Here is a 14595-nt window from a genome sequence, read left to right on the forward strand (position 1 = left end):
TGGGGGAAAAGTACTGTTTGGGCGCACTGCAGGGCTCAGAAGGGAAGGAGCACCTTTTTGACTTTTTGAATGCAAAATTTGCTGGAATAACTGGCGGATGCCATGTCTCAAATGGAGAACCCCTGATGTGCCTAAACAGTGGAATACCCCCCAAGTGACACCATTTTGGAAACTAGACCCCTCAGGGAATGCATTTATGTGTGTTGAGCACTCTGAACGCCCAGGTGCTTAACAGACGTTTGTAAAATTGTGCTGTGAAAAAAAAAAAATCAAATTTTCCCCACAAAAAAAGTTATTTTGGCCCCAAATTTAGCATTTTCATAAGGGTAACAGGAGAAATTGCCATACAATTTGTTGTGCAATTTCTCCTGATATGCCGATACGCCGTAACTGGGGGAAAACTACTTTTGAGGCACAGTGCAAAGCTCAGAAAGGAAGATTCGCTATATTGGAGTTTTTGCTGGACTGGTTTGAGGGTGCCACGTCACATTGGGAGAGCCCCTGAGGTGTCAGAACAACACAAACTCCCCTATTTGTGAACTCATTTTACAAACTACACTCCCCAATGATTTCATCTAGGGGTGCAGCAATCATATTGACACCACATGTGCCTCACAGAATTTTATACCACTGAGCGGTGAAGACAGAATAAATTACATTTTTACCACTAAAATGTTGTTTCTGCCCCAAGTTTTTCATTTTTCTAAGGGCTAATACAGGTCCTTCTCAAAAAATTAGCATATAGTGTTAAATTTCATTATTTACCATAATGTAATGATTACAATTAAACTTTCATATATTATAGATTCATTATCCACCAACTGAAATTTGTCAGGTCTTTTATTGTTTTAATACTGATGATTTTGGCATACAACTCCTGATAACCCAAAAAACCTGTCTCAATAAATTAGCATATCAAGAAAAGGTTCTCTAAACGACCTATTACCCTAATCTTCTGAATCAACTAATTAACTCTAAACACATGCAAAAGATACCTGAGGCTTTTATAAACTCCCTGCCTGGTTCATTACTCAAAACCCCCATCATGGGTAAGACTAGCGACCTGACAGATGTCAAGAAGGCCATCATTGACACCCTCAAGCTAGAGGGTAAGACCCAGAAAGAAATTTCTCAACAAATAGGCTGTTCCCAGAGTGCTGTATCAAGGCACCTCAATGGTAAGTCTGTTGGAAGGAAACAATGTGGCAGAAAACGCTGTACAACGAGAAGAGGAGACCGGACCCTGAGGAAGATTGTGGAGAAGGACCGATTCCAGACCTTGGGGAACCTGAGGAAGCAGTGGACTGAGTCTGGTGTGGAAACATCCAGAGCCACCGTGCACAGGCGTGTGCAGGAAATGGGCTACAGGTGCCGCATTCCCCAGGTAAAGCCACTTTTGAACCATAAACAGCGGCAGAGGCGCCTGACCTGGGCTACAGAGAAGCAGCACTGGACTGTTGCTAAGTGGTCCCAAGTACTTTTTTCTGATGAAAGCAAATTTTGCATGTCATTCGGAAATCAAGGTGCCAGAGTCTGGAGGAAGACTGGGGAGAAGGAAATGCCAAAATGCCTGAAGTCCACTGTCAAGTACCCACAGTCAGTGATGGTGTGGGGTGCCATGTCAGCTGCTGGTGTTGGTCCACTGTGTTTCATCAAGGGCAGGGTCAATGCAGCTAGCTATCAGGAGATTTTGGAGCACTTCATGCTTCCATCGGCTGAAATGCTTTATGGAGATGAAGATTTCATTTTTCAGCACGACCTGGCACCTGCTCACAGTGCCAAAACCACTGGTAAATGGTTTACTGACCATGGTATTACTGTGCTCAATTGGCCTGCCAACTCTCCTGACCTGAACCCCATAGAGAATCTGTGGGATATTGTGAAGAGAAAGTTGAGAGACGCAAGACCCAACACTCTGGATGAGCTTAAGGCCGCTATTGAAGCATCCTGGGCCTCCATAACATCTCAGCAGTGTCACAGGCTGATTGCCTCCATGCCACGCCGCATTGAAGCAGTCATTTCTGCCAAAGGATTCCCCACCAAGTATTGAGTGCATAACTGAACATTATTATTTGATGGTTTTTTTGTTTGTTATTAAAAAACAATTTTATTTGATTGGATGGGTGAAATATGCTAATTTATTGAGACAGGTTTTTTGGGTTATCAGGAGTTGTATGCCAAAATCATCAGTATTAAAACAATAAAAGACCTGACAAATTTCAGTTGGTGGATAATGAATCTATAATATATGAAAGTTTAATTGTAATCATTACATTATGGTAAATAATGAAATTTAACACTATATGCTAATTTTTTGAGAAGGACCTGTAGGATTTTTTTTTTTTTTTAACAACAAACTGAGGTCCATTTTTTTCCTGAGTGCGCCAATGCCATACATTTAATTGGGAAAGAAGAATTGGTTTTATTTATTATTTTTTTATGCCGTTCCTCATACGGTATAAGTGATTAGATGACTTTATTCTTTGGGTTGGTGCGATTACAGCGATACCGGATTTATATCAGGTTTTTATGTTCGGCTGTTGCACTAAAAGGTGCTTTTTATTGCAAAAAATAGTTTTTGCATCCCCATGTGTTGAGCTATAATTTTTACATATTTTGGCCGACAGTTGTGAGGTCTTGTTTTTGGCGGGACGAGTTGACATTTTTATTGGTACCATTTTTGGGCACATGACTTTTTTTTTTTGTAACCCCTTTCTGAGGTCAGAACCCCCGCTTTGATGTGGGCTCCGGCAAAAAATAAGCCCTCACATGGCCATATTGACGAAAAAATAAAAAAAGTTATGGCTCTGGGAAGGAGGGGAGCGAAAAAGAAATTGCAAAACCGAAAAAAACCGGGGTCATGAAGGGGTTAACCCCTTTCTGCCATTGGACGTACTATCACATGCATGTGACCTGGGACTTAATTCCCATGGACGGGATAGTACGTCATACGCGATCAGCCGTGCTCACGGGGAAGCGCAGCCGGGTATCAGCTGAATATCACACCTGACATTCGGCACTATGTGCCAGAAGCGGTCACGGACTGCTCCCGACACGTTAACCTCCGGAACACTGCGATCAAAGAAGATTCCAGTGGCATAGGGATGCATCGCACAGGTGAAAAAAAAAGTTAAACGTTCATTCTTTTTTTAAACATTCCAAAAATTCCTGTGAAGCACCAGAAGGGTTAATAAACTTCTTGACTGTGGTTTTGAGCACCTTGAGGGGTGCAGTTTTTAGAATGGTGTCACACTTGGGTATTTTCTATCATATAGACCACTCAAAGTGACTTCAAATGTGATGTGGTCCCTAAAAAAAAATGGTGTTGTAAAAATGAGAAGTTGCTGGTCAACTTTTAACCCTTACAACTCCCTAACAAAAAAAAAATTTGGTTCCAAAATTGTGCTGATGTAAAGTAGACATGTGGGAAATGTTACTTATTAAGTATTTTGTGTGACATATCTCTGTGATTTTAAGGGCATGAAAATTCAAAGTTGGAAAATTGCGAAATTTTCAACATTTTTGCCAAATTTCCGTTTTTTCCCCCCAAGTAAACTGAAGTTATATCGAAGAAATGTTACCACTATCATGAAGTACAATATGTCACGAGAAAACAATGTCAGAATCACCAGGATCCGTTGAAGCGTTTCGGAGTTATAACCTCATAAAGGGACAGTGGTCAGAATTGTAAAAATTGGCCTGGTCATTAACGTGCAAACCACCCTCAGGGGTTAAGGGGTTAATCGCTTTCTATTCTGATTTTTGGGAGCCAGATTGAACCGAAACCAGCAATTCAGGAATCTCTTTTTGCGGGGGGTTTATGTCGTTTCTTGTGTGGTAAAATTGATAAAGCAGTTTTATTCTTCAGGTCAGTACGATTGCAACGATACCTCATTTATATCTTGTTTTTTTTTTGGTGTTTTTATACAATAAAAACTATTTTACGAACAAAATTATTTTTGCATCCGTTTATTGCTATAGCTTTTTTTTTTCATTTTTCCACTGATGGAGCTGTATGGCGGCTTGTTTTTTTGCGAGCCAAGGTGTTTTCAGTCGTACCATCTTTATTTATATCCGTCTGTTTTTTTTTTTTATTGCGTATTTTATTCCACTTTTTGTTCAGTAGTATGATAAAGCATTGTTTTTTTGCCTTGTTTTTTTTTTTTAATCACTAAAGGGGTTAACTAGTGGGACAGTGGGATGCAGCGATACCAAATGTGTACTTTTATTGTTTATTTTTTCATTCAAATATTTATAGATACATTATCTCTTTTTTTGTTTATTTTTTAAGTATGTTTACAATTATTTAAAAACATTTTTTAAACTTTTTTACTTTGTCCCATTATTGGGACTAAATCATTTTTTTGCAGTCTGATTGCTTGTATAGTATGGGGATGCAGCAGCATCCCCATGCTGCAGAAACTGTCGGCTCTGCACTGACAGGGAGAGTTGCTAATCTTGCACTGGGCATGATCAGCAAGTTTCCTAGCTCTGGTGACCCGGATGTCATCACCGTGGCAATGATTAAGACCCGCGTCACGCCGCGGGGTCTCTGATCCAAAGGCAGAGGGGCTGTCTGTCTTCTACCGGCACCCGCAATGCTGCGATCGTGTTCGATCACAGCATTTCGAGGGTTAAAGTGCCGGGAACTGTCTGTGACCGCTCCTGGCACTCAGTGCCGGGTGTCAGCTGTCAGAATCGGCAGACACTCGGTGGCGATCGCCTGCGCACCACCCGAAACACTGATCGTGGCTGATGCAGCAGGGTGTCAGCTATAGTGTCCAGCCAACAGCTGCAGGATTGTCCCCTGTATGGGGAGGCTGTCCTCTTACATCTCAGGTCAGGATAAAGACGTATTGGCGGCCATTAAGGGGTTAACTGTTCACAATAACAGTAATTTGGACCACGGGTGCCCAAACTTTTACATGCCACCGCCAACAGTAGATAATGCACGAGACACCGTTCACAATAAGTGATGTCACAGCTCACCTCCTCCCCCTCCCTTCACAATCACATTTGCACACGCTCAGTAGATACTGCCATATATCGGGGGTCAGTCACTTCATTGCTGCTAATGCACACTCGAATTTCCTGAGGCCGAAGGAAGAGTCTACTAATAATTTTCTGTGGTCGTGTGAGAATTGCAAGATTTCTATTTTTTTATTTTTAGCACAGATTTTATTAAAATAAGTATATTTAACACAACCCTGAGTTAAAGAATAGGTCATTTTTGATGATGCATTCCCTTTTAAGAAGGTCTGCAGCAGCTGAGATACGCAGGAGAGGATTTGCATGTTTAGCATGGGCCGAGGGTTGCAGGGTGAGGTTCTGCCGGGGCCGAGGGTTGCAGGGTGATGTTCTGCCGGGGCCGAGGGTTGCAGGGTGAGGTTCTGCCGGGGCCGAGGGTTGCAGGGTGAGGTTCTGCCGGGGCCGAGGGTTGCAGGGTGAGGTTCTGCCGGGGCCGAGGGTTGCAGGGTGAGGTTCTGCCGGGGCCGAGGGTTGCAGGGTGAGGTTCTGCCGGGGCCGAGGGTTGCAGGGTGAGGTTCTGCCGGGGCCGAGGGTTGCAGGGTGAGGTTCTGCCGGGGCCGAGGGTTGCAGGGTGAGGTTCTGCCGGGGCCGAGGGTTGCAGGGTGAGGTTCTGCCGGGGCCGAGGGTTGCAGGGTGAGGTTCTGCCGGGGCCGCGGGTTGCAGGGTGAGGTTCTGCCGGGGCCGCGGGTTGCAGGGTGAGGTTCTGCCGGGGCCGAGGGTTGCAGGGTGAGGTTCTGCCGGGGCCGAGGGTTGCAGGGTGAGGTTCTGCCGGGGCCTAGGGTTGCAGGGTAAGGTTCTGCCGGGGCCGAGGGTTGCAGGGTGAGGTTCTGCCGGGGCCTAGGGTTGCAGGGTAAGGTTCTGCCGGGGCCGAGGGTTGCAGGGTGAAGTTCTGCAGGGGCCGAGGGTTGCAGGGTGAGGTTCTGCAGGGGCCGAGGGTTGCAGGGTGAGGTTCTGCAGGGGCCGAGGGTTGCAGGGTGAGGTTCTGCAGGGGCCGAGGGTTGCGCAGGATGAGGTTCTGCAGGGGCCGAGGGTTGCGCAGGATGAGGTTCTGCCAGGAAGGTTGCAGGTCGCGGGGCGAGGTTCTGCCGCGGCCGCTCGTAGCCATGTTTCATGATCCCAGTGACCTGCTGGGCTCCCTGTTTTCTCTGCCTCCATTCACCGTGTCTCTCCCCTGACAGGAGGGCCCGCACCACCAGTCAGCCAGCCCGCTCCGATAAATCATCCTGGAAGTCTTCCCTCCAACACTAACTACACGATGGCACCCGAGCCCACCCTGTCCCAGAACCCGCTCTCCATTATGATGTCTAGGATGTCGAAGTTCGCCATGCCCAGTTCTACGCCTCTGTACCATGACGCCATCAAGACGGTGGCCAGTTCAGATGACGATTCCCCTCCTGCCCGCTCGCCCAATCTGCCACCTATGAATAACATGTCAGGTACGTGGGTGCCGTCTGAGGGGACCACTGTTATTGTGGGGGCAGGGTGACCAAAAATAGCGATAGGCCTGCGGTGAGTACGTGTCCTTACGTCACCACAGTACATAAGTGCCAGCGGGCTGTCGTGTCCGCCATGGTTTTAGTTTCTTTATGAAAATCTTCAGCTTCTTTCCCCTTTTCTTCCTCCTTTTTTTTTTCCTGCTGTCCTTTTCCAACATTTCCCGCCACATAATTTATTTCAGTACATTATATGGTAAAGGCAACGGCGACATTCAGGACTATATCGTCCCCAAGACTAAAGATCCGATTTATTATTGCATTTACAAAGTGTCTTTTTGTCTTTTCGCCTTTTTTCATTTTCACCTTTCATTTGTATCTTTTTTTATTTTATATTTGCCTTTTGTGTTTTTTTTTTTTTGGTTTCTTTTAATTTGCTTGTTCATCATGCGCAGGGTTTGCGCTTTTTGGCTGTTTTCGTTTCATTCATCAATCAATGGAGACTTAAAAAGATGCCACATTTTTGCCCAAATAAGCTCCAATCCCTCTGGACTGTTTTTTTTTTTCCTTCCTTTTCCCCTCCCTTAATTTTACAACATTTATCGGAGTTTATCACTTTTTTGCACCAAAATAAACCACTAAACAGTAGATACAAAAAAAGTTTTTATTTTGCACAAAATTTAAGAGCAGTTATGAAGAATTTCGTGGAAAAGATGTCGACAAATAGCACCAGACGGTCACTTAATTTGGAAATTTTTCTTTTTTTACTTAGACCCTAAAAGCTTAAAGTGATTTTTTATTTTTTTTATTTTTCCTTGTAAAAATAAAACTGGAGGTCGTCGAGGTTCAAATACTTTCGGTCATTTATAGGTGGTAACTTTTTTTTATCGTAACAGCACAGAATGTCTGAAATGTAAAAATAAAACCAGAAATCCAGCAGGACCGCTCCTGATGGTCCCCATTGGTCCTTATTATTCGATTGTGACCGCTGAAGCCGATCAGTAGTCTTGTGCTGCTGAGGTCAGCGGTTGGCTGCAGCGGTCACATGCATGTACAGAGTAAATGATGGGGTAATGATGGTGCCCGTTCTTTTCTCGCTCATGTGACTTTTTTTTTCTCTTTCTTTTTTAGGTATGGTCATGAATCCCCAAAACCCATCAAAGATGCCCGGTCCTCACGGTGTTTCCATGCCGACTCTAAGCCCAATGGGTATGACGCAGCCTCTTTCCCACGGTGGTCAGATGCCCTCACCAAATGCCATGCCACCCAATGTACCACCTCACGGAGGCCCGATGGGTGCAGGAATGATGCCACACAATGCCATGATGGCTCACGGGTCTCAAGAACCCGCCATGGTGCCTCAGGGACGCATGGCTTTTGCCCAAGGATTTCCGCCAGTTCAGTCACCTCCACAAGTCCCTTTTCCTCACAACGGCCCTAACGGGGGGCAGGGAAACTTTCAACCTGGAATGGGCTTTCCGGGAGACGGACCTTTAGGCCGCCCGGGCAACCTGCCCCCGAATGCGGAGTCTGTGCTTTGCAAGGGGGGTTGTCCAGGGGGGCCGGATTCCTTTGCCGTTATGGGAAATAACATGCCTTCAGTTTTCGCTGACCCGGACCTACAGGAAGTCATACGACCAGGGGCGTCGGGCATCCCGGAGTTTGACCTGTCAAGGATTATTCCATCCGAGAAACCCAGTCAAACACTACAGTATTTCCCTCGTGGGGAAGTTCCAGGCAGAAAGCCTCAACAAGGACCCGGTTTTTCACATTTGCCCGCCATGATGGGAGAACCCAACCCAAGAATGGGTCTCCCAATGGCCGGCATGGGAGGACCTGGCCCGGTGGTGGAAATGACCGGTCACAGTTCTATGAGGCCTCCAGGTTTTATGCAGCAAGGTATGATGGGACCTCACCATCGCATGATGTCACCAGCACAATCCGGGATGCCCGGCCAACTAACTATGATGGGGAACCCGGGAGGGGTGGGCATGATGCCAGGGAAGGAACGAATGCCTGGAGTTCTCTACAGTCACCCCGGCCCCGTGGGCTCTCCGAACATGCTAATGTCCATGCAGGGGATGATGGGACCTCAACAAAACCTCATGATCCCCCCACAGATGCGACCCCGAGGAATGCCTGCTGATGTCGGGATGGGTGGTTTCAGCCAAGGGCCTGGGAACGCGGGGAACATGATGTTTTAAAAGCTGCTACAAAAATTTAAAAAAAAAAAACCTGAACTACTTCTTACAAAAATTGTAGACGTGAGATGATCTCTTGAGGAATCTTAACATATAAGGAGTCACACTTGGCCATGCAATAGGTTGGAAAAAAAAAAAAAAAGACCCAAATTGTCCATTTGGAGGAAACTCAAGAATGTATGAAACTGTCTGAGCATTGCTTTCATTTATCCAAGGTGTTTTTTTTTTTTTTTTTTTTTTTTTTTTAAGATTTTATTTTTAAAAAAAATATTTTTGTGGACTTTGGTATCCCATGATGGCACCTGCTTTTGGGGGAATTACAAAAAAAAAAAAAAAAAACGGAAAAAAAAAATCAAAAAATAATAAAAAAAAAACAACAAAAATCAGTAGCTGTTTTTTGAGAATTTGCCATTTGTCATGAGTTGCACCATCCTGTATGTTTACGTCGTTTGGATTGGCTTCTTCCAGGCACCTGGTTCATCTTTTAATTTTTTTTTTTTGTGTGTACTGTACAATATTGTAAAAGGGATTTTAGCAGAGGCTTCTTTAGTCTTTGTCAGAGGAGATTGAATCCATTCAATGCTGTTTACTTTTTTTTTTTCTTTGGGGGGGAGGGGAAAGGAACTGATAATCTGTCGTCAAATTCTTGTTACTTTTATTTTCTCTTTTTAAAAAAAACAACAAAAAACTCCGGTGTATAGTAAACCAAACTAAAACCTCATACAGAAAAAAAAAAAAAAAAGTATTATTAAAGAAAAAAGAAAAAGCACAAAAATGACTAAAGTCCAGTTAGGCAATCTCCTTTCTTTATAAAAATCTTAGGGGAAAAAAAAATGTAAAAAAAAAATTAAAATTATGGAGAGCAAATACAACAATCATTTTACTACAAATTTTTTTTTAACGTTTTTTTTTTTTTGCTCCCTCCAGATCTATGTTGCTTATCGTCTACTTTTGTGTGTGTGTGTGGGAGGGAGGCTAAAAACTAAGACTAAAGCTGCAAGTTTTTTTTTTTTTTTTTGTAATTTTTTTTTGTCATCCCCACCCCCTCATGCACTTTTTTTTTTTCTTTCTTTTCTCCAAGAAGCCAGACTTTCTGCTGTTACATACATGGACAGTGAGACCATATGCAGTTATCTCCAGTTCATCCTGTCTCCGAGCGATCCCGTGCTTCATGATGTGGGAGTGGAAAAACCAGTTGTGGGATTTATATTATATATATATTATATATTATATATTTTTTTCTCTCTCCATTTTGTGACGGTTATTTTTTCACTCTTCCTCTTGTCCCTCTTACCCTCCCCCCCCCCCCAGCGTTAAAACATTCTGTGTAATCTCCATTTAAATTTGGTACAAAACCACTTGCCAGGGCTGTGGTGTCGGAAAAAAATAAAATATATTTCTTACAAAAATAACGAGCTGAGTGTTTGTTCCAGGAAATAATGTAACGTGATATGTATATACATAAATATATATTGCTTTGGTATTTATAATATATATTTTTTTTATTTTGGAATTGATGGAGTATTAAACACAAAGCCGCGCTGAGTTTTATAAAAAAAAAAAAAAAAAAAAAAAAAATGTTTTGTATTTTGAATGTTTTTTTTAATTGGTCCTGATTTACTTCCAGCTGCCCCCTTGTGGTTGATGGTGGAATTGCAATGGATGGCTTAAAGGGAATGATCATATCGGTGCCATTTACAGAACTGTTCTTTAATGACAGGCTTGTTCTGGAACTAACGGAGAGTCCACAAAACTCTTATCCCAGGATGTCGGGTGTATATTCTGTCTCTCCTATAAAGCTGCAGTACTATTAGCCTTAGCTAACGGCTGCCGGCGATCCTAACTCGGTTTAGGCGAGCGTGCATGTGTCAATGATTGAATGTTCAAATGTAAAATGCTCACTCCCACCCTAACTGCTTGACTTTTTTGGGGGGAAGAGGCCGTACACCCCGACACATCAGATTATTTTCTGCTCCCTCCGTCTTTAATATGTATGGGGGTGTCCAGTAGCCGTTCACTGGCACACTACAGTGTCCTGAAAAGTATAGATTGTCTTCTAAGTCATCAACTATTGGTGGGAGAAGTCATTTTCATCCAAAAATAATTTTAAAAAAACATGGTTGTCTTCTGGTTGGTTTTTCTTTTTTCTGAAATTTTATCCCTGTTCATAATTTTTTTTTTTTTTTTTTTTTTAAATCTGATATTTTGCCGTTTTCTCCACTGAGCTTAATCTTATTCTGGTACTTCATGTTCTGTAGAGCTCACTTCTCAGTCACCATTATCTTCACACTAGATTACCATGACTGATAACACCTCTATATACAGTAGATAACACAGGATCCACCATTCACAATAAGTGATGTCACAGCTCGCCTCCTCCTCCTGTACAATGACTGATAACACCTCTATATACAGTAGATAACACAGGATCCACCATTCACAATAAGTGATGTCACAGCTCGCCTCCTCCTCCTGTACAATGACTGATAACACCTCTATATACAGTAGATAACACAGGATCCACCATTCACAATAGGTGATGTCACAGCTCGCCTCCTCCTCCTGTACAATGACTGATAACACCTCTATATACAGTAGATAACACAGGATCCACCATTCACAATAGGTGATGTCACAGCTCACCTCCTCCTCCTGTACAATGACTGATAACACCTCTATATACAGTAGATAACACAGGATCCACCATTCACAATAGGTGATGTCACAGCTCACCTCATCCTGGACAATGACTGATAACACCTCTATAAACAGTAGATAACACAGGATCCACCATTCACAATAGGTGATGTCACAGCTCACCTCCTCCTCCTGTACAATGACTGATAACACCTCTATATACAGTAGATAACACAGGATCCACTATTCACAGTATGTGATATCACAGCTCACCTCCTCCTGTACAATGACTGATAACACCTCTATATACAGTAGATAACACAGGATCCACCATTCACAATAGGTGACGTCACAGCTCACCTCCTCCTCCTGTACAAACAGCATGCCTTCGACATGCTCCTACAGAAATCAATGAATTTTCTCCAGACTTCTATGATCATTGCGGCTGTTGTAAAGCAAGTATCAAAATGTCGTTAATTGGTCGGGCAAGATGATCGGCCTCATAATCATGCACATTAAAACTGTTATTTAAAAAAAAAAAAATCACAAAAATTAGAAAAAAGTTTATCCATATGATTTTAATTAGAATTTTCACAAAATAAAATGCGTTTTGAAGTTTCAATTGGAAATTTGCATTATAAATTTGCGACAAATCTATAAAATCCCCCACGGTAATTCAGCATCAGTGCAGATTTTTACAGGGAGTCTGGCCATGTTTTCCTCTAGGGATGATAAGTTCACGCAGTTTTGTTTTTTCCTTTGTGGAATTTGGAGCAGATTCCGTTCCATATACTGCATCAAAAAGCTTAATGTTCATTTCCATGAGAAATCACCATGCACATGGTGCAGTTTAGTTTTTTTTTTTTTTTTTCCTCTTTCTCCCCACTTGGAAAAAGTTGTGACACATTCTTGAGGCGTTTCCGCTTGGGGGAAAAAAATCAGCTCCAGATTTTCCCCCACTTGATCAATTGTAGAAAAAAAACTACACCTTACACAAACCAATCAAAATAAAATAATCTTTTTAAATGTTTGTTTTGGGGTTTTTTATGTGGATTTTTCAGGCAGAAAAAACAAAAACAAACCTCCTCTTGTAAACGCACAACACGTTGCTAAAGCTTTTTTTTTTTCTACATAAAGTTTCTGGGCAAAAATAAAAGTGCGGTTTCTGATGCGTTTTTCTTTACATAGTAACATAGTTAGTAAGGCCGAAAAAAGACATTTGTCCATCCAGTTCAGCCTATATTCCATCATAATAAATCCCCAGATCTACGTCCTTCTACAGAACCTAATAATTGTATGATACAATATTGTTCTGCTCCAGGAAGACATCCAGGCCTCTCTTGAACCCCTCGACTGAGTTTGCCATCACCACCTCCTCAGGCAAGCAATTCCAGATTCTCACTGCCCTAACAGTAAAGAATCCTCTTCTATGTTGGTGGAAAAACCTTCTCTCCTCCAGACGCAAAGAATGCCCCCTTGTGCCCGTCACCTTCCTTGGTATAAACAGATCCTCAGCGAGATATTTGTATTGTCCCCTTATATACTTATACATGGTTATTACATCGCCCCTCAGTCATCTTTTTTCTAGACTAAATAATCCTAGTTTCGCTAATCTATCTGGGTATTGTAGTTCTCCCATCCCCTTTATTAATTTTGTTGCCCTCCTTTGTACTCTCTCTAGTTCCATTATATCCTTCCTGAGCACCGGTGCCCAAAACTGGACACAGTACTCCATGTGCGGTCTAACTAGGGATTTGTACAGAGGCAGTATAATGTTCTCATCATGTGTATCCAGACCTCTTTTAATGCACCCCATGATCCTGTTTGCCTTGGCAGCTGCTGCCTGGCACTGGCTGCTCCAGGTAAGTTTATCATTAACTAGGATCCCCAAGTCCTTCTCCCTGTCAGATTTACCCAGTGGTTTCCCGTTCAGTGTGTAATGGTGATGTGTAATGGTGATATTGATTCCTTACATTTATCATTGTTAAACCTCATCTGCCACCTTTCAGCCCAAGTTTTCAACTTACCCAGATCCATCCCTTTCTCTTGCTTTGTTCATATGAAGGAGATTAAAAAAAAAAAAAACTTTCATTTTGCTGTAATGAATAACCGCATCAAAAATGCTCTGTGTGAACACTCCCCAGGCATTTGTCCATGATATGGTTTTTGGAGCTGATTCTGGGCCAAAATCCGGATCAGAGAAACGCTACAAACGTCTGTGGAACAAGCTTCCTGTTCATTTTGAATAGGAAAATGCGCCTGTGAATCACACGTTGTCTATTCCCCGCGCGCTGTCAGTATGTAAATTACAGAGTAAGCGGTTTATTCAGTTTTTGCTGCGGAAATATGACCAAAACATCATCAGAAAGTGCGTTAAAACTGGCAAATTCTTACAAAAGCAAACCAAAAAAATCACCTCCCCCCCCCCAGAAAAATCGACGCCAAAATTTTGGTGTGAACACAGTCTGAGAACACATGAAGTGAGCAGCCATGCTTCCAATGTATACATCTGCTCCCCTTGCCGTACAGGACGCGGCATCTTTTGGGCTTTGTCCCCCTCCTGCTAAACTCCAGGCACTTTTTAATTTTTTCCCCAAAATGATAAATGTTTGCACAAAATGAAAAATTCTCAACTTCTTTACACTTCAACAGCAGTGTCCGGCCCTTGGTAAACTCCATGTTGAGAGTTTGGCTCTGACTGAATTATCCTCCAATTTTGGAAGTAAAACTATTCCAATTACATAAATTTTGACATTGAGCCTCAATGATCCTCTGTCTGAGAGAAAACCTTGACTTGTTGCCCATAGCAACCTATGGCGTTCATTTCTCGCATTAGTTGCTAAGGCTTGAGGCCTACAACAACCATTTGCAGCCTGGCTTTCATTTTTAAACCGCCCTAGGATTGGTCACTATGGATGACATGGAGCTTTTTCGTGATGAATGCCGATGTATTTTGGAGAACATGGCGACGTAGATCTTAAAACTTTATATACGCGGATATTAATAATCACTTTGCTTCATGTAACACAAGATTGTCCTCATGGCTCATAGCAACCAATCAGCGATCGCCTTACATTTGCGAAACTGTTCTCGAGAAATGAAAGCTGCTCTGTGATTGGTTATGGGCCATGTCAAGCTATTGAGGCCTGTAAATCCTAATGTAAATTTTCCACTGCTACAGAATTACCTCAGATTTTCAGCACCGATCCTATAGCAAAACTATTAGTGGGTTGTTTTTTGGCAAAAGTCGCTCTTCATTAGCTAGCTGTTTTGCACAGACATGTTTTTTTCACCAC

General features: G+C 42.7%; 1 protein-coding gene across 3 annotated transcripts in view; it reads left to right on the plus strand.

The window, feature by feature from the left end:
* Positions 1-8908, plus strand: part of BCL9 (BCL9 transcription coactivator) — a 171638-nt gene extending 162730 nt beyond the window's left edge. For 2 of the 3 annotated variants that reach the window (XM_069760653.1, XM_069760652.1), the window contains 2 exons: positions 6207-6464; positions 7593-8908. In XM_069760653.1, the coding sequence (XP_069616754.1) occupies positions 6207-6464; positions 7593-8665 (1331 nt within the window). In that variant the 3' untranslated portion in view covers positions 8666-8908. The remainder of the gene's footprint in view (positions 1-6206; positions 6465-7592) is intronic. The other variant, XM_069760654.1, reaches the window with a different exon arrangement.
* The last annotated feature ends 5687 nt before the right edge of the window (positions 8909-14595 follow it).

This window comes from Ranitomeya imitator, chromosome 3, assembly GCF_032444005.1.
Source record: "Ranitomeya imitator isolate aRanImi1 chromosome 3, aRanImi1.pri, whole genome shotgun sequence".
Taxonomy (NCBI): domain Eukaryota; kingdom Metazoa; phylum Chordata; class Amphibia; order Anura; family Dendrobatidae; genus Ranitomeya; species Ranitomeya imitator.